Source organism: Benincasa hispida, chromosome 12, assembly GCF_027475165.1.
Source record: "Benincasa hispida cultivar pf3 chromosome 12, pf3_genome.v1.1, whole genome shotgun sequence".
NCBI classification, from domain to species: Eukaryota; Viridiplantae; Streptophyta; class Magnoliopsida; order Cucurbitales; family Cucurbitaceae; genus Benincasa; species Benincasa hispida.
In genome coordinates, this window is record NC_143489.1 from 66,247,283 (window position 1) to 66,273,297 (window position 26,015).

At 28.9% G+C, this 26,015-nt stretch overlaps 1 protein-coding gene across 4 annotated transcripts; it reads right to left on the minus strand.

Moving 5' to 3' along the window:
• Nucleotides 1-4,044: 4,044 nt before the first annotated feature.
• On the minus strand, nt 4,045-11,584 carry LOC120092824 (uncharacterized). Of its 4 annotated transcripts, none has more exons than XM_090308702.1 (7): nt 11,462-11,584; nt 11,133-11,205; nt 6,832-6,900; nt 6,693-6,740; nt 5,167-5,223; nt 4,352-4,414; nt 4,045-4,261 (listed from the first exon to the last, which is right to left on the minus strand). In XM_090308702.1, the coding sequence occupies exons 2-7, from the start codon at nt 11,193-11,195 to the stop codon at nt 4,241-4,243; spliced, it is 321 nt and encodes a 106-aa protein (XP_090164828.1). In that variant the 5' UTR covers nt 11,196-11,205; nt 11,462-11,584; the 3' UTR covers nt 4,045-4,240. The 4 variants fall into 4 exon arrangements, with proteins under 4 accessions (XP_090164828.1, XP_038906959.1, XP_038906957.1 ...); XM_039051031.2 differs by having other exon boundaries at nt 11,133-11,218; nt 11,462-11,581; XM_039051029.2 differs by having other exon boundaries at nt 5,167-5,226; nt 11,133-11,218; nt 11,462-11,578.
• Nucleotides 11,585-26,015: the final 14,431 nt, after the last annotated feature.

Below are 26,015 nucleotides of genomic sequence, written 5' to 3' on the forward strand. Positions count from 1 at the left end.
AATGCTATATAATCGCCTACCCAATACTATACGATTGCTTACCAAATATTACACGATCGCTGAGTAACAAAATGCTATACGATCGCTTACCAATACTATACGGTCGCTTACCAAATGCTACACGATCGCTGAGTAACAAAATGCTATACGATTTCACGGCTGGAAGGAAGGAAAATCGTGGTAGGAAGTGGAAGAAGAAATGAAAACCCACACTTCTCAATGGGTATGCAATTCCTTCATTTGTGTGGGTAAAAGATATCTAGGAATTGCCTTTTCCAAGGTAAATAAACAAATCCGACCAACTAAACATGGGCTTTGTAAACCCATTCCCATTCCCACCCTCTTTTCCCAAGGATTAGAGGTATCAAATTCATATAATTCAAATATTAAAGAATTATATATAAAACATTCCTGAAAAATGTGATATAATCATTTTATTAAATATTTGTTGATACGATGGTATAAAAACAACCTCTATTTGTTCATATGTTTTTATAAAGAAATCACAACCTCAGATTTATTATATGTATTATTTATATATATGTTGATAATTTTAACATAAACTCCTGAAGAGATTTCAAAGGCAAATAGAATTTCTTAAGAAATAAATTGAGATGATACGTTTTGCCTTAACTTGCAAATAAAACATGAAGCAGATGGAATTGTATCCATATATATATAATCTTATATGAACTAGTTCCACCATTAAACATTCCTATAATGGTTCATTCACTTGGTGTCAAAAGTTATCATCTGATGTCAGAAAGATAATGAAGAACTTTAAGTCCTGAAGAACCATAGTTTTTGGGAAATAAGTGCACTTATATCTTTACTAGTTTATATGCTATCTGTCGTAGCATAAATAAAATATTCATCCAAAGAAAGATATTAGAGTAGAGTTAAAAATATGTTATGCTTTTATTTGAGAATTAATTTATATGAATTTATTTTATTCTCATAAATCTAATTGTGATCTAGTTGATTGTGAAGATGCAGGTTACTTATCTAACGCATAAGAACTAGATCTTAAACAAGTTATATAGTACATCAAGAAGAATTTTTGTATTATGGTAGTTTATGAATTGTATTATGCGAAGCAGATCATAACAACTACTTTAATCATGTTAAAATATTGATGGTGTACAAGGCTAGCCAATAGTGTTATTTATATGAAGATGATAAAACATCAAATACCGACATCACTATTTAACGAATTTCTTTAAAAGATGACTTGGAAGACTTATTGATGAAGGTGTCACCTGCAACAACATTTAAGAAGTTAACACACAACATTGTATGTGACAACCAAGAGTATCAAGTGATGTTTTCATAAAGGGGAGTAAATTTGTTCTTTTTCCCTTAATTATGATTTTATCCCACTGGGTTTTCCTAGCAAGGTTCTTAATGAGGGAGTCACTAAAGTATATAAAATAATGTACTATTTTTCCTTCACTAAGATTTTTTCCATTGGATTTTTTTCCTAATAAGGTTTTAACAAGACATTTATTTTTTATAATATGAATATCTAAGGGGTATTATAAATGTAATATATTATAATATATTATAGATATCCATAACCTACTAGGTTATCAAATATAAAAAACCTCCCACTGAATTCTATGTTGTAACATACACCATTCCATTCCATGTCTTATAAATAGTAGTGTATGGTGCCTTTGTAAGGCACTCTCAATTGAACATAATACATATGTTCTCTAATTTCTTCTCTTCATTTATCTTTTATGTTTTTATGTTTGTTCTTTTCTCCTATCTATTTTATAATATAAAAGACTTCGATCTATTATGTTTATCTCTTATGTTTTTATATTCGTTTATCTCTTATGTTTCAATTTTGTAGCCCATGATTACATTTTTTTAAAAAAAAAATGTTGGTACTACATATTAGACACACTAATCAAGTTGTCAATGATCTAGTTTATATTTTTTAAAGTTCAAGAACGATATATATGACACAAATGGACTAAAATTTTACAGTTAAAATTATGAATATGCCATTTTCCGTAAGTCAGTTAGTTAGGATCATTTTGATGTTATGATATGATTTGAATATTATATTGAATGCATCTAATTATATTTATATAAACTTGTGCCCCTTCATTGGTCGGTCACTGCTCAGACATTGTTTTTTTTCTCTCCCCTTTTCCGTATTAACTTTGAAAAAGATATATAATTATTTTCTTTGTAATTTTACAAAAGAAAAAGGAGAAGAAAAACGATTCAACCACCAACGTGTCAAATTCCAACGTTCTAGGACACTCGTGATTATTTATATTATTGACAATTAAAACACTTGTGATTTGAAGTGACCGAAACCTAGAAGCCAAACTGGAAAGAAAACAACCAGCTGGATGAAAAGAAAGCCATCTGTTTTTCACTTTTAAGGCTGCGTTTCACAATCAATCTTCCCTTTTTGGTTTTTAGTACTAACGCTAAGCTAATTCAAATGGTATAAGGAAAGGAATTTGATGTGTGTGGAAAAAATATTTGAATGGTATTAACTTGAGATTTATATAGGGCATTTATAGAAAAGAAGATAACCAAAATTTTTAATTATAGTCTAATTATATGTATAGTACATAAATTAACTAAATATATCAACACCCTCTCTTAAATTCAAGGTCATAGAAATAACTAGATGATAGAAAGAAGCAATTTTGAATCAAAACCCACGAATTCTATGAAAATCTATGAAGAACTGGCACACAGAGAATTTCTAAACTAGAAACAGGAACTTGTAAACTTCTAGGTTGGAAACAGATACCTTCATAAAGATCTAAAACAGAACCCACGAATTTTTTAGCTGAAACAGAGATTTATGAATGCCAGATTTGAAAACGGAATAGAATAGGGTTGAAACCTATTAACAAAGTCAAACCAAAACTATGCTTGACAAAAGCAAAGTAGAAACGAACTTGGGCTACTAATTGGAGATAGATGTGCCTTTATTGATGGTGGATCACGGGCCAATACTTGGATCGAGTACTAGATCGAATTGGAGATGGGGAATCGGGGATTCGAGGGTTGAATTCTAGACTAGGGGTCGAGGGTCGAGTTTTGGACAAGGAATTAGAGATCGAGTTTGATTGAGGATCGAGTTCTAGACCGAAAATCGATCCAGACCGGGGACCGGGGGTTGAGTTCTGGATCGGGATCAAATTTTGGACCGGGTCGAGTTCTGGACTGGAAATCGGGGATCGAGTTTTGGACTGAAAATTTGACCAATCGCGTGACTGGAACGGTTGGAGGTTCACTTATGGAGAATCTGAACAACAAAATTGGAGTGAATCGAAGCGTAGATCTAAATCGATCGGCCACCAACAGAGACAAAGATCGAACAACAATGACAACTGAAAAATGGAAAACTTTAGGGATTGAGCTCTGATACCATGTAGAAACAATATTTGAATGAATAATTTTTGTATGAACTTGAGATTTAGGAATTTAAAGAAAGGAAGATAACCAAATTTCCTAATTATAGTCTAAATATATGCCTAATACATAAATTAAGGCCTAAATATCTCAACAATGTGAAATATTAGTTAGGTCATTTGTATAATTGGTTAGACTAAAAAAAAATTGTATAAGTTGTTTTTTCTTTTTTTTTTAAAAAAAAAGGAATAGAAGAAATTTAGCAAGAAGAAAATACACTAGCAAAGAATCAAAATAAGGCTTAGCCATCGTCAAACAAGTTAAACAATATGCAGCAACATTAGCATTTAAGTATGATTAATTATATGTTTTAATTTTTTTTAAAGCGGTAAATAACCACTTTAGGGTTTTAATATAAAGAGAAACTTCTTGATTCATATTTTGAAATAAAATTATGGTGGTTTGAGAGTGTTCTCTCAAAATTTAGTGATGAACTCTTTTTTTTAGTCTTGAATTTGACCTAATATTTCAATTCGCTACATAAGTATTGCTTACATATTGAAAGTTCAAATCTCAAACTTAAAACTTGTTATTTTACTTGTCTTGAATAGAACCATACTACTTAAATTTCCTAAATCAATTAGTCAGATGTGATTTATCCAAAAAAATTAAAACCATAAAATATCCCAAATTAAAAGTCGATTTCAATGATACAAATATTTCAATCATCTTCATTTAAAAAGAAAAGAAAAAGGTTGTTTGGAATTAATTTTGCTGCTAAAAATTGCACAATTAAATGAATCCTTCCATTCCATAGACCTTTTGCTCTGAGATTTCTTCACATAGGCTTTTAATTCTCTATTAATTCTACCTGCGTTACCATAAAACCCAAAGTCAAGTTTTACTTTTACTTAAGGCAAAACAATTATTAAAGTTTTTAAATCAGATTTTCTTTTCTTACGATATTGCCCTTCTCGGATGTGCACACCGGCCTCCTTGGTGGAAGCTGTGGCTTTGGGGTCCTCTGGTAATTATCAAAAATAAATTAAAAAACGAAAGGGAACACTCACATTTGATATATAAAATATAAATGTAAAAAAAAAAAAAAAAAAAAAACTCATTTTCGTCCAAATCTATGTACTTTTAATAAATTTTAAATTTATCTATAAAAAATAATAAAAAACTAATATTAATGATTAAATTTACTATTTATTAGAAGTAGTAGATTATTTGAACATTTAAAAAATATAAAAACAAACGAACAATAAAATATAAGTGCCAAAATGATATTTTAATTATATATATAGAAAAGTCAAATTATCATTTTGGTCCTTATATTTTGGGGTTTGCTCAATTTTAATGTCAGTAGTTTCAATATCTAATTTTAGTCCCTCTATTTTTAATAAAATTTTAAATTTAATACTACAAACTTAATTTTTTTTAATCAAAATTGACTAGATAATAATAATAATAATAATAATTTTTATGTAAAAGAAATACAATATATGAAATATTTTCCTAATTTATAGTGAAAATGCTATTAAATAACAAATTTTCTGGAAAAAAAAACTAACAATAAACCAATATTAAGAATTAACTTTAAGATTTATCAAAGATACGATAACTAAAATTGAATATTCAAAAATACAGAAAGATTAAAATCAGACGAAATTCAAAACATATGGACCAATATATATATATATATATATATATATATATATATAATATAATATATAAACATGCACACATCCACCAAAGTAAAGGCAAGTTGATTACCTGAAGTTTAGGCTGTAGTTTTTCAACGGCCACACTGTTACAGAGCCCTGCTCCCTGCTGCTTCGGAGACCAGACACAAACATAAATTAATAGCTTAATCATTAATAAGCTCCCTACGTATAAATTTTTATTTTAAAAGTTAATTAAATAAACATCAATTAAAACTTAATGCCGGTTCTCAATAAATAAATAAAATAAAACAAAACTTAATGAGCCCAGGTAGAAAAGTCTTTTTTTATTTTAAGGCGAGATTACATAGAAACTGATAGATGTTTTGAAGTGATTAGAATCATTGAAATCACTTTTGTTATTTTTTAAATCATTCTAAAATACGTTTTTCATCACTCAAAATTAATTTTAAAATATGTTTATAGTGATTTGAAAATTAAAAAAAAAAAAAAAAAAAAAAAAAAAAAAAAAAAAAGAAGAGGTGATTTCAACTATTCTAGAATCAATTTCAACACATGCTCTAAGTGGCTAACTATTGGTTTAATGAATTACAAAGAAGAAGAAAAAAGCCATTGAACCAAAAATTTACTTTTTGAACCCATAAACTGAACCAAACCATTTAAAAATGTTTAGACCCCAACTTTAAGTAGGTGGGGTGGGCTATTAGTTTACTCTATGCTTGGGACTCCAACTAGAATAATTGGTGTTTCCAACTTTATTATTTCTTACTTAGACTAAAATAACTTGCACTTTAAAGTACAGACTATTATAGCTCAAATATTATAATAACTAACTCAGTACCTCAAACGTCCACTTAGTTTATAAAAGCACTAGCCCAACCTAAATCGAGAAAGAGATTTATATAAATCTTACCTAATCCAATTCTTCTTTGTGTTATATGAACACTAGAAATGTCGAGGAATGGAGTGGGGATTTTTTTTTCTCGTTTGCAATTCGGGACGGGGGACGAAGAATATATTCCCCGACCCCAGCCCGTGTCCCCACCTCGTCCCGACTTTTGTATATAAATTATAAATATATATATATATATATATATTAATATTAATATTGTAGACTTTATTAGGATCATTATGGAGGTTTTAATTATTTAAGTTTAAGACTTTATTACTTTAATTCCTTAGATTTTATAAAAATTATGAGAATTTAGCATTTTAATTATATCTTTTTAAATTGAATGTGTATTATTGTTTTTATTACTAAAATTGATAATATTTTATTTAAATGAAAATTATGTTGGATATGTTTAAGGAATTATTAAAAAAATATATTTAATTGAAATAAAAAGAATTGTTAGAAAAAGATGATGACAGGGAAATTTTCCACATGAGGAATCCGATCCCCACAAAATTTCTGTTGGGAATCTCCATCCCGTTCTCCACGAGGAAATTTATAGGGACAGAGAATGGAATAGGGAATGAGGACGGAAAGAGTTTTCTCGTCCTTGTCCCCTCCTGTAGACATCTTTAATGAACAATCCGACCCCAAGTTAAACTTATTTGGTTTTTACTATTTTATTAATTTATTAGGGGAAAAAATGGTGGGTTGAAAAATGGTACCTTGCATAAGGCCCAGTCCGCAGAGTCAAAGAAGGCACGTTCATGGTCCTGTGTATAAAGTATATAAAACCAAATTAATGTTAGAAAAAATTCACAAAGAGGAATGATTGAAGCTGGTGAAACCACTTCCATTTATTACCTTTGAAATCAATGGCTTCTTTTTTGGCGCAAGTCCTCCATATTTGTTTCCATTTCCTCCTGTTGCTTCCTGTATTCAATTTATTTTTATACCATAAATTTCTCAATATTATTTACCTTCAATTCTAAAAAATATCCCTAAATTAACCTTAAGGTAGGTTTTACTCATGCCATTAAACGGCTATATTTTGGATTATGAAACTTGTTCCATAAAATTTCCCGTAAAAACAAATGAAAATTGACGTAAAGATTAATGTGTAAAAATTGAAAGACATGTGATGGCATTTACAATATAATTCACGTAAATTGATGTGATGATTGATGTGCAGAAATTGATACCTAAAAGATTTTAACCATATATATTGAGATATAATAATTGGTAACAATGGACTTAATCTTCTATATAAATGTAAATAACATCACTTATATATTTGGGCAAATTACAAAAACTACCCCACAAGTATGGTGATAATTGCAATTATACCATCAAATTTTCAATTATAAAAAGTGAACCATCAAACTTATGAAAGTGTTAAATAACTTATAATAGTGATAGAAATTAGACTTCCAAGTGATACAAATTGAACCCTCTAATTGTTACACAATTTCTACAATTATGTAAATTTGTAGGTCCAATTTTAACAATTGTATAAGTTTGAGAGTTCAATTTTTACAATTAGAAATTTGAGGGTATAACTGCAACTACCATCATACTTTGAGGATAAGTTTTGCAATTTGTCCTATGTTTTAATCTTTACTTATATGTTGTCACACTCCAATTTTCATTACCTATTTTAACGGAAAATACCCTTAAACCCCGTTTGTTTAATAGGTTTTTCTATGGGATTTCGGACAAACATTTAGTATTCTTGTTTGTTTCACATCATTTCACTTTTTCAAATCCAAAATTTTATTATTCGGAAAATTTTAAAACCCATTTGACATGAGTTTTTTAATACCTGATTTATACGTCCGAGAGATTGAACAATAAAAATATAACCTAATTAATTAATAAATTAATATAAGTTATTTACTCATACTAATTTTAATTAATTATTAAATATAATATTATTTAAACTTAATAAATTTCATTGGATACTTTATCAAATAATATTATGTCATCTTAACTATTTAATATAAATTATTTTTATTAATTATCAATATAATAAATAATTTATATTAGTTTAAATGTTTTAGTAATTAATTTAAATAATTTAATTACGTTTAAGGTAAAAGTATTTTTTTATTTTAATAGATTAAATAATTAATTAATATCACACTGTTAAATTGCATATCCAAACACAGACATTAATTATTTCAGACTTTTAAAATTCAGACATTCAAATCTCAAATATTTAATATCTATACCCATGAAATAATAACTGAGATCCAAACGGTTTTCTTGGGAACAATTTTACTCTGTAGGATATTTTTGGAACAAATTTAATCTAATACATATGTTAAGCCTCTTTTTTTTTTTTTTTTTTTTTTTTTTTTTTTTTTGTATAGTGATAATATTTAATAAGCTGATCACATAAATATGACTAAATGAAAGTGTTGGAAAATACTTTATGTGGGGAGGAGAAGTATCCCATTTATTACTCCAAAAAGAAAAACATTTTCGGAAATATATATATATCCGTGACTTCAACGTAAAGAAACTCACTCTTTAGATGGACGCAAGCAGCATTTTTTGCTCAAGGGGAAAAGGTTTTTTTTTTTCCGTTTAGTCAAGATTGCTATTTTTCTTTTTTAGTCTCGAAAAAATCATAGATCTGCTAAACACAAAATATAATTTCGAAACGATACATAAAATTCAAATTATATTTAAAGAATAACTTTTTTCTCTATTTAAAAAAAAAAAATCAAAAATGATGGATCGTATTTGATACAAAATTGAGAGTCCAATGACTTGTCAGATATAAAATTAAAAATTTAAAAATTTATTAGATAGTTTTATAAACTAAATTTATAATTTAATCTGTTTTATTTTTATATACATGTCAACTAATTGATTTCATAATTTTTTTTAAAAAAAAAACGACACCGTAAGAATCATTTCACCCTACCGACAGATTCAAAGGAAGTAAGAAGATATCCCAACGCCCAAAGGCATGTGGGTGTGCGCCCTTTGATGAATAGTTGACCTCCATAGTCCAACTTTGTATTATTAAAATGTGGGACCTCATTATTTGTTGCCGTAGTATATTTATAAATATGTTAATTTATATTCGTGTAGGATAGATCTCTAAATTTAAAAAATATTTAAAAATATTTTTTGTTGTAGTATGTTTTTATAATTTTGTATTAAATAAAATATTAAATTTAAAAAATATTAAGTAAATTTAATTTGTGTCTAGTAAGTTCGTACATTTTTCATTTGCGTCTAATAAGTTTCTGAATTTATAATTCAAGTACAATAGATATTTAACCTATTTCACTTTTTTTTTTTAACAAAATACATGGATATGTTTAATCCAGAGTTAAAGCCTTAGGTCTCATCACAAAGAAAAATAATTTTGTGTCTAATAAACTAATTTTTAGAATTTCCAACTATCAATGACCCATGAAAAAAATTCAAATTTTAATGAACTGTTAAACAATTTAAAAAATTCAAGAAATTAGTAAAATGTCTATTGATTCATTAAATTAGACCATTTTAAATCTATTTTAAGATAAATTTATATTTGGAAAATAAAAACCTGGAAAAACCATTTGTAAGATAATTTTTTTTTCATTTTGTTAATCTTAGTAAATAAATGGTTGTTTTTTGAAGGGGTCTTTTTAAATATAAAATATTTAAAAATATTTAAACTTTATAATAAAAAGTTCCAACTTTAAAACTTTTTGTATAAAGTGTAAATTTTTTTGGATTTTTTCTCTTTATAAGAATTTTCCTTTTTTTTTTTTTATGATTTATGTTTCTCTTTTATCTTTGCATTAATAGTAATTCTAAACACACAAAAAAAATGTTAATATCAATCTTACCAAGCATCCTAACACGAATTCAAGAATATTAAAAAAAATCAAATAGTCTATACAATGTCTTCTTATAATACGCTTGATTTTATAAATGAAACATCTTGAAATTAATTAAAATATAAAATCTCAAGGGGATAATGTAATTTCAAGACAAAACAAATTCAGTTTTCAGTTTTTTTTTTCACTCCCTTTTGGATCAAATCAAACCACGTCACATTATTAAATATTAAAATACAATACCAAGTGGCAGAATAAAACGAGGGAAAAAAAACGAGAACATTGCTTTTGACAAGTAAAAGTTGATTCTACGAGCCTTTTATTTTATTTTTCACAAAATTATTATTATTATTTAATCAATTTCTATACAAGTTAATTTTAAAAAACTAAATATAAAATTTATAAAAAGAAACATATAAATAAAAAGTAAAATAAATTTTAAAGTACAGACCAAACTTTTTTTCACAATAATTTGGATTTAAGATTCTCAAAGTTTTAGGATTTATGAAAGAATAAATTATTAGAAAAAAGCGACTAATGTAGAATATATATATATATATAAATGATAATTTCACCGTGCATCCAAAGATTTAGAAACGACACAGCCCATTGAATATTTTTTTTATGGGGCCACCAACCAAAGCCACGCAAATTTCATTGGTGGTCATGTATTTGGCATTTTTTTCCTTGAATAAAAAAGAAAGTTACCTTTTTAAAAAAGAAAAAAAAAAGTTTAAAAAGAAAATGACTTAATTCTATGTTTTTCTTACTTACAAGTTGCAAAGACCTCCCTAAAAATTATGTAAAATTTTGCTTTATTGGTCATTCATTAATATGCTAAAATAAATTTAATAAAGTCATTAAATACTAAATAGTTTAAACTTGACCCACTTATTCGGGTCAAATTACAAATTTAAATTTGTCTAAATAACTAAATAAAAATAATAAGTAAATATAATTTTTTAATTTTGCATTTAATAACTTTTTTCATATGATTACTTTTTAAATAAATAAAGTAGTTGACATAACCTTTAATATTCTTCGCAAAACTAAATAGCAAATTTATTAACGATCTTAAATATTCAAATTTGTAACTAATAAGTTCATAAAATTAAGTTAAATTAAGTTTAGATATATGAAATTTAACTACACCATTTGGTTAAAAATCTTAATGATTAAACTTTAAATATTACTATAATATATATTTTTTAATAAAAATTAAATAGGAAACTATAATATTAAATCCAAAACGATTGGCTAAATTTAAGGGGAGATAAAAATAATTATAAAAGAAAAATGAAAAGTAAGGTGAATTGAATGTACCTTGTTTTGATGGAAGGCCAATGGGAAGTAGTTTTCTCCTCCGTCTCTTTGATGATCCGCCATATCTGATTTCCTAATTTTTTTAACTAAATTAAAAAAATTAATAAATTAATTAATAAGCCGCCGCCATGGTTGAGGAAAAAGAAGAAGAAAACGAGGGATTCAGAAATAGAAATTGAACTCGACTCGGCCGAGTCGTATTAGGGCAACGACTAGGTCTGAAATCAAAATTAATTTTGAAAGATAAATGGATTTCGTTGGAGTTGTGAAGAAAAAGAAACAGTTCGGCCATGGCGAAAAGGAAGAAGAAATTTTAGAGAGAGAAGTACCTGAGAGAGAGAGAGAAAGAGAGTTAAACTGAAAATGAAAAAAACAGAAAAAGAAAAAGAAGAAATGGATAAATGTGGAAGGGGAAGAATATAAGGGGCGGTTGAGTAAAGAAGATGTCTCACAAGGATTTCTACGAGATCAATTTGAGGTTATATACTTTTTCAATTTTCTTTTTCAATTTTTTTTAATAAAAATATATATACAATTAAAAAAAAAAAAGATTGTCGGTGAAATTGTCAATTTTCAAAATTAAGTATATAGTGTTTTTTTTTCCTTTAGGAAATACAGAGTTGAATTTAAAAGTTCATTCACAAATATGTTTTTTTTTTTAAAATGGAAGATGTAATGAAAGTGTGTTTGCTTAGGTCATATTTAGTAATGATTTTATTTTTATTTTTATTTTTTATTTTTTATTTTTGAGATTTATGCTTGATTTTTTCTAACTTCTTCACCCTGATTTTTACATATTTTAAGAAACAAATGAATTCTTAGTTAAATTATAGAATTGAAAATTATTTTTTTAATAAAATATAGAAATAAAACGAACAAAATATTAAGTAGAAATAATGTTTCTAATTTAATTTTCAAATTCAGAGACCAAAAGTCAAATGAATATCAAGCGGATCCTTAATAATCTATAAACGGACACTACTACAGAAATTGGATTACGTGATGTTTTTCCAATATCAAGTAAAGGGTATATTTGACGCTTATAAAAACGTCGAGTATTCAACTATTAAGTATAATGTGATAACTTAATTCTGAAAAAAATGTCAAGACAAATATTTCTTTATATAATTTTCGTGTCAAGAAAGATAATACACATGACACTGATGACATGTCAAGTGGATTAATTCTTGACATTTATTACGTATATGTGATTACTCTTGACATATTTTATTTATCAAATATATTTTTATCTTGACATGAAATAATGGACAAGTAATCTAATTCTTAACACATTTCCAATGTAATCTATAATTTTTTTTTCAAATTAAACATTCGAATTTAATTTTTATTTCTCGTTTCCTGCATTACATGTGTTCCAATAAGACAATTTCATCAATTAAAATAAACAGTTGCACATATTTCAAGTCTACATATTAGCCCAATGTATCCAATGTAACTTAACAATTCCACTCTTCTATTACCTTTCATATATAGAACGATTCCAAAATTTACAAGACCATTCCACAATAGTATATACTCTATCAACCCGCCCTAATATATGATAATTCAAAAATTACAAGACTAATCCATATGTGCTATATATTCCAAAAATCACAAGACTAAAATTATATCCTCCACCACATATTTTTTTTGAAGTATATAACCTATAATGGCTATGAATAAAATATTTACACAAAAAGAAGTTTTTGGTATTTCCATGTAGCCACATACACAAAATTTATTGGGAGCCCATCAGATATGGCGACCTAAATATTTAGCACATTCCACGCATACTTCATCCAATTCAAGTTGCGAGTACGACCTTCTCGTATCAATCTATAAAACATAAAAAGTCAAATATACATTATTTACACTATTTACACTATTTATAATGTTATAATATATATAAATAGTTTAAAGACATACCGCATCTATGATAATATTCTTCTCTTGAGTCACAATTTCTCGCTTATATCTCGTAACATAATATCCACATTCGACAGTTCCCACTTGTAAATGACACTACAATACAAAACCAATAATTAATACCTATCATACAGATGCACTAAATATACATCATCCTATTAATTTTTTTTAATGCTCTTATACTTGCCTTTACTATTCTTCATAATGTAGTTTTTTGAGTCTTTTGCAAATTCTTTTGAGACTGAAAATCGTCATTGCCTTACATTTGCCAAAAAGTATAGTATAATATTTAAAATGAAATAAACTTTATACAAAAAAAAAAAAAAACAAGCAAAGTTAGCTTACATATTTGTTATGTATTTGATATCTTCTCACAAACTTGTTCTCAATGAGTCAAAATAGTATACCACGTCGTCATAAGCATTAATAACAATTAATAACAACTTGTTCTCAATGGGCTTGTATTATTTTTGTTATTTTCCAAATTTCATTTCACAATTTTTTTATTTATTAAACTTAGAATTAAAAAATTCTAAAATATTTTTTAATGGTTAACTTAAATAAATAAAACAATAATAATACTAATTTGTTATCTATAATATTTATAATTTCAATATAAATACTAAATTTTAATTGATTTTAACTAAACAAATAATTAAAAATAAAAAATAAACAAAAAATTTGTCTCTGTAGAGACCCGAACCTCGAACGGGAATTCCTTGACTCTCAAAATAAGGAATGAGATAGAGACGGTGATTACAAATCCCTACAAGGACGGAGATGGAAAGTACATCTCCGACCTTATCTCGTCCCGTTGTCAACCACAGCTCAAACTAATGTATGCTCATCCAACTACCCTTGAGGCTTAATAAAACTTGAATTTCTATAAAAAAAAAAAAAAAAAAAAAACTATTTAATTGGTATTTGTTATTACTATTGAGATCGAAGGTTCAAATCTTCGTATTCCATATTTATTATAATTAAAAATAATGCAATATCTACCATTTTGATAATAGAATCTAAAAATAATAATATTAATAATTCTACCTTCATTTAAAAGGAGCTTAATACTTTCATCCATGGCTTAAAACCAATTTTTCTCCCTCAATTTTTTTTGCAAATTCAATCATTTTACTTCGTAGTTAGAAGCATATGTATTAACAAATTAAACTAAGTTGATAAAAAAAAGTTGACAATAGCTCAAAGATTTCAAATATAATCATTCTCAAGTAGCGTTTTTCTTATAACAAAGTCGATTTGATCTTTTCTTTTTTTTATATAGAGACATCTTCATCCATACGTTTCAATTTTTATTTTTAAATAAATAAATATTGTTTAAAACGTTTTAAACCAGATTGTATAACCATTCCATTTCTAAATTTTGCTTAAGTTACACAAAAAAAAATTTATTTCTTATTTTTGTATGTGAGATGTTCTTTTTAAAACTTAAGGAGGGAATTACAATAATATATTAATAAAATTTATATATGTTGCCACAAAAAATTATAATTACATTCATAACACTATTTAGGAATTAACAACAACAACAAAATGCAAAAAGGTAAAAAGATACATCAAAACAAGAAAAAAAGATTTTGAAGCTTATTTTACTTTTATATATTAAAAACAAAATAAAAATGATGGGTCAAATTTTAAGATTGAATTGTCTGTTTTTTCTCTTCAATAAGATAAATATATGTTGTTTGACTCTCTAATATTTGAATAATCATATAAATTTGTCAACGAAATACTTGGCCAATGAGCCGCCCAATCTTCTCTCGCCTGTAACGACCAGACGCCACGTTGAGTTTTAAAAGTTCTATCGTTTATTATTTTTTTTCTTTTTTAAAAAAAATTTAGAAATCTAAGAGCGGTCTAATAATCATTTAGATATTATTGGATAATTATTTGATTTTTTATTTTTATTTTTGAAAATTAAATCTATTTCATCCATATTTCTTATAATAATTTGCCAGTTTTTTTTAGTTCTCAAATTTGACTTGATTTTTTAAATTAATGGTGAAAAGATAGATAATAAAGTAAAAAATTTGAAGGTGAAAGTAGTGTTCATAGACTTAATTTTCAAAAATAAAAATAAAAAACAAAATGATTATTAAATAGGGTCTTAGTTTTTTATTTTTATTTTTGAAAATTAAGTCTATTATATCCACATTTCTTACAATAATTTATATCTTCTCAATTATAATGGTTAAATTCTAGCCAAATTAAAAAAAAACAAACAATTTTTTGAAAGCTATTTTTTTTTTGTTATCAAAATTTGGATTGGTTTTTTAAACCTTGAGTAAAAGGTAGATAATAAAGAAAGAATTTTGGAGGTGAAACTTAATTTTTCAAAAATAAAAACTAAAATCAAAATAATTATCAAATGAGACTTAAATAAATAAGATAATAAATTTCAACTGAAATTGATCACAAATATAAGCATGATTTTATTATGATAAAACCTAACATTGACTTCAAGATCAAAGGTTGAATTTTTAACTTCACAAATGGTAAAAAAAAATAATAATAAAATAAAAGAAATTCAAATGGGTTATTACATGAAATTTAATGGAAAATAGTAAACGATGAGAGATAAAGATTATTATTAATTATTTCCATGTAACAACCCATTTGAGTTTTTTTTTTAATTATTTTTTTCAAATTAAAATTTTGAAAAATGACCTTAAACAATAAGCATTGAATTTATAATTATTCAACTTTGAAAATTATTTGAAGTTATTATAATTTGGGTCGCGTTTACATATTAACCCTATAAACATTGAGTTTATAGTTTATTTAAGAAATTGAACTTATAGTGTAAACCATTAAAATTTTGATTCTCCGACAGTGAGCTATCAAATTTGAACTTATAATCTAAAGATCAAAGAGTTGATTCCTCATCTGTCGAAGAATCGATCCTTCATCGCGTAGTTATATTAAAAAGGGATAGTAGATCAAATTTGAAAATTTGGAGTTATAATTATAACTATATTCCTAGTGATAAAATTGAAAAGGAAAAAAAAAAGTAAGGGGAGAAACTTTATATCCTTAGTATGGCCTCATAAGTTTACATAATCCCTATTCATTTGGGTTGAAGTGATATATATCTTTTGTGTATGGGTGTTAAGTAGATTATAGATATGAGAAATCACAATTTAGTGTTGAAGATATGTTTGAATAAAGAGTTACATCCTTATCACGTTATAAATTAGGTCGAAATAGTATATCTCATGATATGGGTGTGATTTATAACATATAGATCTATTAGTGGAGGTATGTTTGAATGGATAATCTCATATTTTCTCCTCAAATATTTACAAACTGGTCAAATAAGGTAAACAACGGTTTGATATATTAATTATAATCTGTTGTAGATTTTTTTTTTTGCGTACTTAAATAAACTATAAATTTTACATATAGAGACGTCTATCTCCATTCCTGCGAATTCTCTGCGGGGATCAAAGTGGGATTCCTTACGGGGTTTTTAGTCCATTTTTCTTAATTTATTCATTTTCTAAGCACTTTTAAATTTATTTTTCACCAAATAAAATTTCCAATATATAACTCACATTCACCATAATATAAACTGTTAATATGAGTATATATATATATATATATATATAAACTCCTATTAGTATATCTATATATGTGTATATTTTACAGTCATCGAGCTGGAGTGGGGTTGGGGTCGAGAAATGTATTCTTCATCCTCGTTAGCCAACGAAGAAAAAATTTTCTCTGCTCCCTCTCTCATTTCTCGTTCAATCGAGGATTTTCCACCACATTTGTGGTCGGGTCCCTATGAGATAAATGAACATTTCTACGTATATTGCATTAAGGCCACATTTTACCAATTCGTAACGGAAATGGGTGTAATTGTAATGGGATTTCATTGATAGATCAATTGTAATAGGCCAAAATTGCAAACGTAATTGGACTGCTTTTTATCACGTTTACTTAGAATTATGAATCTGTCACATTTAAGCCATGTTTACCTGTGGGGAATGGGTATAAATCAAGCTCAATTTAGTTAGTGGGTCCCATCTGATTACTTTAGTTTTTATTTACATGTCCATATGTAACACAATTAAATGTGGGGTCCATTATACCATCCGTAATCAAATCTTGTAAATTGATTGAGCTTAAGAAGGTCCTCAATCTAATTGTGATTGATTATATAGTGGCATCTACACATTTTGTAAGAACATTTTTTGCCGAATTTTCATCTTTTACCCTTGGAAATTCGGAGATATGGATTGATGGATGCATCCATCGGAAGATGTTAAGGACATTTTAACAATTTTATAACCCCATACGATAGTCTTACTGATCTACCAATTCTCATTGTGTAGTCGACAATGATAACAATACCGATGGTTTTATCAATTTGTGTTTATTTGATCGGTCCAAATGTTGATTTTTTAAATTTTCTTATAACTGCATTCCTGTTACACTTATCAATCTACTGCTATCATGTTACGTCAATTAAGACTTCATTCACTTGGTTCATTGCATGCATATAAAATTACTAGTTCGCTCTATGCAACCCCATAAAGCAGACATAGATTAAGAAAAATAAAATAAAAAACAGTAGACGATCGATTACAAAAATATTATTTTCATTACCAAATTAAATAAAATACAAAATGATTATAAGATCATAAAAAAGAAAATAGGGTTGGGATTTGATACTCACCAAACCAATATATATATATATATATATATATATATATATATATATACAAACCCCAACACCCCAGCCCAACCACATGAGGAAGAACCTTACTCGGAGTTATTGGATATGACCACCAATGTGTGTTGGGAGTTCTTCTTTTGGACCTTTGTGCCACTTGGTCATTTGCCGGCACGACGCTTCCTCCCCACTACCTTCACCTTCCCCTTCCCTTTTCAGACCAGTGGGCAGTTGACTGATATCAGTGATGCTTCGTGAGGGGAAGGTTGTTTCACACTAGGTTGTGGACCAACCAAATCAATTCTCACTATTGGTACGAGAGTTTTTGGTGGAGGATTTTGTGGCGTCAGTCCTTCCGTGGTGGTCGCTTTCCCTCCTACCTTGTCCATTAATTCATCGTGTTCACCAGTCGTTTGGGGCTCCGGACGCAGTGAGACAGGTGTGGGTGTTTGAGTGTTCAGAACTTCAAGTCTAAACATCGAAATGGTAGTCCGATAAGAGGGCTTCAGAGGAGTCGTCATCCTCCCCATATGACACCTTTTTTGTTAGTGGTGTGTTCTTGCTTCGCGGGTCAGAACTGGGATAATCATTCACGTACTCAAACCAGTCATCCCCATCAGAGTCGTAGCTACTGTCTGGACACATTTTGAATGTTATTTAGTTGTAAAAATAAAAAGAAAGAAAAAATTTCAGATTCGAAGGGTTAGTGATGAATTAGGAAGAGGATGGGCACAATAAATAGGCAACTAGTCGGATTGTTTGTGTCGTTTGAAATCCCAGTGGACCAGAGTGGTGTGGTAAATCATTGATTTCGGTAAATCGGTATATATAGTAATAAATGCATACGTTCTCATTGCGTTTGGATGACACGTCGTCATATTTACCAATGACAAATTCTCGAATGTGATATCATTTTCGTGCGTTTTACTTGCGATAAAGTTGGAGGGGAATTAATGCCATTGCATTTCCCTCCTAGCAGTTGCCGGACAAGACTTTCTTGCCTTCAGCCTAGCCGCCTTGTCTTATCCCGCCCTTTTGGACTACATTTCCTTACTTTAGGGCTTGCTTTCTTGCCTTCGGCCTTCAGATGGGATGCTCTAGTTGCTGCTGACAGCTCTCAATGCACGTAAGCGGCACGATATGATTACAATGGTAACATAATGTCATTTGGGGTTTTAAATGAGCAGTAATGATGTCGGTAATCAAATCGGTAAAGACATAAGTGCTAGCACAATTTATTCAATACATTTCGATCATCAATATCGATAAACAGATCGACTAATGCAACAGTAGAAGTATGTTCATCAATCAACCTATTGTTGATAGTGTTTCATATAGATAAACTTGTGCAAATATGTATCCAAGAGTATGATAATAATGAATATGGTTAATTGGAGATGCATCGTAACAATAATTGACATACCAGAAGGGCAAGTGGAAATCCAAGAAGACTAAAGTTTATGATATAGGATGGGTTAACTGCACTATTGTCCCAGTACATACTTGCTTTCTTGACGAGTGCTATCTGTAAACCTCCTAGTGTTCTTTCCCATAAGATGGTCACTATTGAAATGGCGAACATTATCGACATCAGTGAATAATGTAATATCAACAAACATGCTTGTATTTTTCCATCATCGTAAGTTCAGTGTAATATACAAGTGAGACCTAAACAACATCATCGTGGTTGTCAAACTCCAATTTCGGGTACTCTTTCTCCAAATTAAAGACAGTACGTATCTTTCGACCGGAGAAGTACTTATCCTTTAAGTGGTTACCCTCAATTCTTGGTCGTGGTACTGCATCTACCATTGGCCATAACCTTGTTGAATGTAAGGCAATCTTCTCGGTCGGTAACGACCACCCATAATAAGGCATCATGGACTACACCACTGCTGAAAATGATATTCAGGTCGATATAGCAACCAAATACAGTTTTTTTGAAAGCATCAAGTTGCGTGTGACTCAGTTTCGTCTTAATGATAACATTTGCATTCTTGATATGGGATAGGCTTGTATACTATGCTAGAAATCATTCAGCTCGAGGAGTCTTGTAAGGAGACTGTGCCATTTTTTATCTAAAATTTTTGGTGTTCATGGAAATTATGTTAGTAAACAACGCAGTTCACAAGTGTTAAATCATTTACTGCTCTCGACTACAACATCATCTTACCATTACCGATAAATCGATATCGATTTATCAACATTCTGTTGGGATTGGTGTCCTAATTCTCTCGGAGTCTCGTAGTTTGTAAACTTTGTACACATTGTTATTAATAAAATAAGAGTTATTTTGTTTTCACCTACTCATGTCCAATAAACAAAGTTTGTGGTTATTGTATGTAAATTTAAGCATGTATATGAGATATACAAGTGGATTATGCTTTAAGTAATAACCTAAATGGTCTGTAGTATAAGGATAAATGAGGGATACCTTATCCTTGTGATACTACACACGACCCGCTTTACAGAGGGTTACAAGTATTGTGAACTATTATAGGTGGTTTGATCTTGACCATTCATATGGAGACATACGAGAGGGGGTATCTTATACAAAGAGTTTGTATAACATCGGACCACGAGATGATTCGTCTCTTTATATAACGCCGTTGTTAATTGAGACTTACTTCTCACTAAAACGACCATAGGTGACATGACCTTAATCCTGAATGTTTTGGGAACTCTGCGGCGGTCCTTTGATTAGTATGGGTGAGAGTGGCAAGATTGGCAACTCAACAAGCCAACCTTTTTAGAGATTTGTCTAATTAGGGAGCTGGAAACTCAGTTATACAAGACGGAATTCACTCTTTCCCCAAAGTAGGGATAAGTAGATAGATTGCTCCCTTAAGGGTTGATTCCAGGTCTTGAACATAGTGGCTACATCCTCTATTTGGAAGAGAGGATGTAGTCATATAGGACTATGACTTATTGTTCATTAGAGGAATCAGTGGTACTTAAGGAGTTAGATGTAACTACAGGGGCAAAACGGTAAATTGACCCATTTATACTGACAAGCGATCTGTGAAGGGTTATCATACTGTTGATTGATTAATATGGACACAGAAATATATTTATAATGAGAAGAGTACAGTTGTCGGTCCTTAGTGGAGTGCTCGGTAGTTAATGGATGGTGGATCTCGTGATTAAAGAGTTTAGTCAACTATTCACGTATCGTTGAAGCTTCAAGCTACAGGTCCATAAGGCCCCCTTGGTAGTTCAATGGATTCAAGTTGAGAATCAGTTCTTGGGGTTAGTTTCAAGTGTTCAAATTAACAAGAGAAAATTCAATTATATATAATATAATTGGTATGATGTATGAGATACATCAAATGGAGGAATTAATGTAAATAAATTTACATTAAGTAACATAAAATAGAAAAAGAACTATGGTTTGTATGTTTCATGAGATGAAATATTAAAACTATAGGTTATAAATATAATATGATAAGTTGGTTATCATATTTATTTATAATATATTAATTATATGATAATTAATTTCTTTTTCTCTAATAACCAATTGAGTTGGAGATTATTGGTGGTTTTATGATAACTGTGAGATAAAAGGAAAATTGTTTTCCTAAAACTAGAGAGTTACTTCATTCGTAAATTTCTCACGGTGACAAGCTATCAAGTGAAAGAGTTTCAGTAAGCGATAGCTGTGCAGAGACTAAATGATTGCTTACCTTTGACTATACGATAGTCATTCAGCTGATTGTAGCTACACGATCGAGTAGCTAAGTCTATACGATAGGTCGTCGTTTACTCAATGATCGAGCACATCGTCTATACGATAGACAATGTCTTATCTCCTACTTGTTCGATCGTCTACTCGATCGTAGACCTCTAGTCTCTTCCTCAAGCTAAGATCAGACAGAGCCCACAACTCCTAGATTCTCATACCGAGAATACCAAGGTAACCATTGTGGTGGTGTCCTCACTCACTTCATAGATCGAGTTAGACTCGAATGATTTCGTGGAGGCCCTTTGTTGTGTTCGTGCTGTTAATAGCAGTCTGTTCATTGCGTTCATGTTTCTTTGGATACATTGTAGATTGATCGAGGGATTCGTGAAAAATGGTTCTTCAAAGATATGCATCCTCTATCCCTTGTATCATCGTTGAACATGCTGCAATTTCTTGTTATGCATGACCTATTAGTTTCCGTTTTATGACTGTGATTGATTGTGTTTAATTCGAATGGAATTTGAAACGATCCCTTCCGCTGCTCAGGGAAATCCTCATGTTTGATTTCCTTCATGTTCGACTTCCATCTACGGACTTACTTTTATTTGACTTGATCGACACGACCTCAAAGAAGCACAAATTCATAGACGATAATAAGGTTGATTTCTTCGTCGACAGGTTTATCATATCATACACTAAATTGAATAGTTTCGATATTAGCAATGATAAACAAATGGAATACCAAATAAAATAATGTGGCTAGATTAATGACAAGTCGCTAATACTTGAATAGTAACGGTAGCAAACATTCAAGTTTGAGTTTCAAACAAATCATTGAGATGTATGTATGCATTAAAGCCTAACTATATACGTATGAACAGGTAAACAAAGACGATTGCAATACGAAACGAAGTAAAAAGTGGAAGGTAATGGCGGAATATGTCACACTAACAAATTATCGATGAACCATGAAATGAAAATTGGAAGTTGAATCATGAAAAAGTGAATAAGAGTGATCTCAAACTTTCAACAGATTGTTTAAAATGGTCATGAATGGGTGTATTCAGTGTTGTCGATGAGGAATCATGTTATGAGGGTAGTTTAAGTCATTTTCGTTCTACATTTCAGTTAACGATTTGAAGTAAACAGGCTTAATCACAATCATATTGCTTTTGAAAAATTAGATGAGTAAACTCCAACAATTACAATCATACTGGTTTGCCATCAGGGCCCATTGTGATTAATGGGTGCAATTGGAATCAACCAAGATCACACCATTTTTCATTCCCTAGGGTAAACGCATCCTTATTATTATCGTTACTGTTATTGTTACCGTTACCTCTTTGGGTCAAACAGTAACAATAACCATAGTGGTAACCTAATTTTCAAACACAATTACATTGATCACCCTCGGCTTTTCAATTGGATTGCATTTCTTTATTACAAATTTGAAAGTGGACTCCAAATGTCAGTGTATGTACAGTCCGTACAAAACACAAGTAAACAATCAAACATAATCAAATGGGACCTACTTTTCAAAAAATCATTGATTTATTATGTTTCACGTAGAGGAAATGTGACCTAATAGTATTAATGGAATCCATCCCGTGCTTGTCTATGGGCTGCAAAAGGCTTATAAAATCAATATCCTCCGAACTTGGTGTTTGTTTTTGTTTTTTTCTATTTTTATTTTTTTGTGGAAATATTGGAAACCTTTTTTCTGGAAGAAAAAATAATTTAAATACCAAACTCCCGAACTTTGACGAATAAAAATCCCCTTTGAAATTCATGATAAAAAAATAAACACGTCTTATTTGATTGTTAGGTGGAATTAGGTCATTAATCACTATGACTTCTGTTTAAACTAATAACGCATTTACTTTACCATTAAACGGTAAAATCCATTTAATGAAAATATTGTTTAATAGTTTTATTGGTAAAATTCACTGATCTAAAGATAATTCTCAATTTATTAAATATATAAAAATGTTAAAAAATACGTATACTAAAGTGTTTTTTTTTTTTTGACAAATTTAATTCATTTAATTTTTTTGGACTATACTAATTTCAAAATAATTATACTGAAGTATTTTCAACATTCTTTGCAGCCTAAACCTGTAAAAATGTACTTTAGATAGATATATAAATGACTCTTACTTGACCAATTTATCCATTCAAGACAAAAAAAAAAAAAAAAAAAGGTAAATCATATGCAAATAACTATTTCCACTAAAGACAAGTATCAAAATATATATAGTTTATTTAAAAAATTAGGCTCGACACTACACCCGTGCAAGGATCTTTTATGTAGATCAGTTTGAACGAGATCAAGACTAGACTAGATGGAAGTGGACCGGAGATCAAGACCACTAACCACACCAATAAGTATCAATTGACACACAAATACCTATAATATAAGAAATTGACTAAGACCATAAAGCCTATTCAACTTAACATTGAAGTAAAACTTCATGTTCTTGAAATATTGTAATGTACAAGTTTTTTTTTATTATTATTATTTCTTCAATATTCCCGTGGTTGCATATTTGCCTATTAATAATTTCACATGGATAGATTTAAGTTGTTATTTTCCGGAGTATAAGCACAAAATTTATAATATTACCGCATCCTCTATATATTAAGAACCATTTGAAGCTCAAAAGATAAACTATTATATCAATTAACTCATGATTGAATAATAATAAAGGAAGTTTTTCCTAATAAATAAATATATTTATACATATTATGAATATTGTATTAATAAATAGATGCCTATTGTTTAGTATCCTAAAGCTATGTATCACCGTTCATGTTGTCCATGCGCCTTGTAATTATTCATGTTTGGTGTCTATGTGAGTCCACGTCTTACTTGCCACTTTACCTATAAATAGCGATCTTAAAATTACACATACATTGGTGAGAGTTCCACTTCAAAATTCCACTAATTTACATATTATCTAATTTTATAATTTTAGTTATTTTATTTTCCTTTTAATTCATTTTCTTTTTAAATTCATTCTTTTTAAAGTCAAATCAAAAAATAAAAAATATACCATGTGTAAAAAGTTAGCCATTAGACACAAACATAAAATAATATTAAATTTATTTTCCTTTCAAATTTCTTTTAAATTTCAATTTTTTTTTTATTTTAAATCAATCCAAAAATCAAAAGTCCATCATATGTTAATCTCTTAATGATCCACCATTCAACCAATATGCTGCCACATGTCTACATGCAAATAGTCTGGTTATGCCACGTCATCCACCATGGTATTTTCTCTATAGACTTGTTTTGGTCATATCGTCTGCGTTTTAGCTCCGATTTGAATGATTCAAGAAGTGTTGGAATCGTTGTTCCGAGCTCTACGCTATGAACATACTAAAACGCTAAGATTTTTAATAATTAAAAATTGAGTTTGTTATCATCAAAATATTGATTAATTAATTAATTAAAATTAATTAATTTGAGATTAAGGGCCAAAAAGTCAACAATCTCCCCTTTTTTATGATGACAAACCATTCAAGAAAAATAGCTTGAAATACATATAAACCATATGTAGCACATAATAAAATTCAACATATCACCATAAAGATCATTCTTGAAATTCACTCAAAAAAATAAATTCTCCCCCTAATTAATACAATCAAAATCATAACAAATTTATAGCATATTTTTCTTAAACTTCTCCCCTTTGGAATCATCAAAAAGAATAATTAAGAAAAATTTAGAACTACATAAATGTTTCCCTTAAAAACATGAACATAAATTTAGCACAATTCCCCCTAAGAATATTAACACATGCTTTCCATATCTCCCCCTATCAAAATTCCTTCTAAAAGATTTAACAAGTAAAATTATAAAATCAAGAAGCATCACAACGAATAATACCGAGCTCAAACCTATTTTTACAAAAGTTTTCTTCATTCAAAGGCTTGGTAAAAATATCCGCTAATTGATTATTAGAGCCTACAAATTCAAGAGTAATATTATCATTTTGCACATGCTCTCTAATAAAGTGATGCCTAATATCAATATGCTTAGTCCTAGAATGATGTATAGGATTTTTAATGAAATTAATAGCACTACTATTATCACAAAATATTGGCACATTATCAAACTTTAATCCAAAATCACAAAGAGTTTGTTTCATCCAAAGAATTTGAGCACAACAACTAGCAACTGCAATATATTCCGCTTCGGTAGTGGATAAGGCAAACGAATTTTGAGTAAACTACCCACAAAATCCGCATCGGAATATCCTATCAAATTAAATTCAACATTTCTAGGATACCATAAGCCTAAATCAATAGTACCAAGCAAATATTTAAAAATTCTTTTAACGACATGTAAATGTAATTCCTTAGGACAAGATTGAAATCTAGCACAAAGACATACAATAAACATAATATCGGGTCTACTAGCGATTCAATAAAGTAAAGATCCAATCATACCTCTATAAATTTTTATATCCACACACTTACCTTTTTCATCCTTGTCAAGCTTAGTGGATGTGCTCACAGGAGTTTTTGCAATTTTACCTTCATTAAATTTGAACCTTTTGAGCAAATCCCTTGTGTA

Coding starts and splice junctions, on each gene's coding strand:
- LOC120092824 (XM_039051029.2), bottom strand. CDS start 11,195: ATGGCGGATCATCAAAGAGACGGAGGAGAAAACTACTTCCCATTGGCC. Junction 5,227..6,692: donor CGGACTGGGCCTTATGCAAG/GTACCATTTTTC, acceptor TGGTCTCCGAAG/CAGCAGGGAGCAGGGCTCTG. Junction 4,262..4,351: donor CATCCGAGAAGGGCAATATC/GTAAGAAAAGAA, acceptor ATGGTAACGCAG/GTAGAATTAATAGAGAATTA.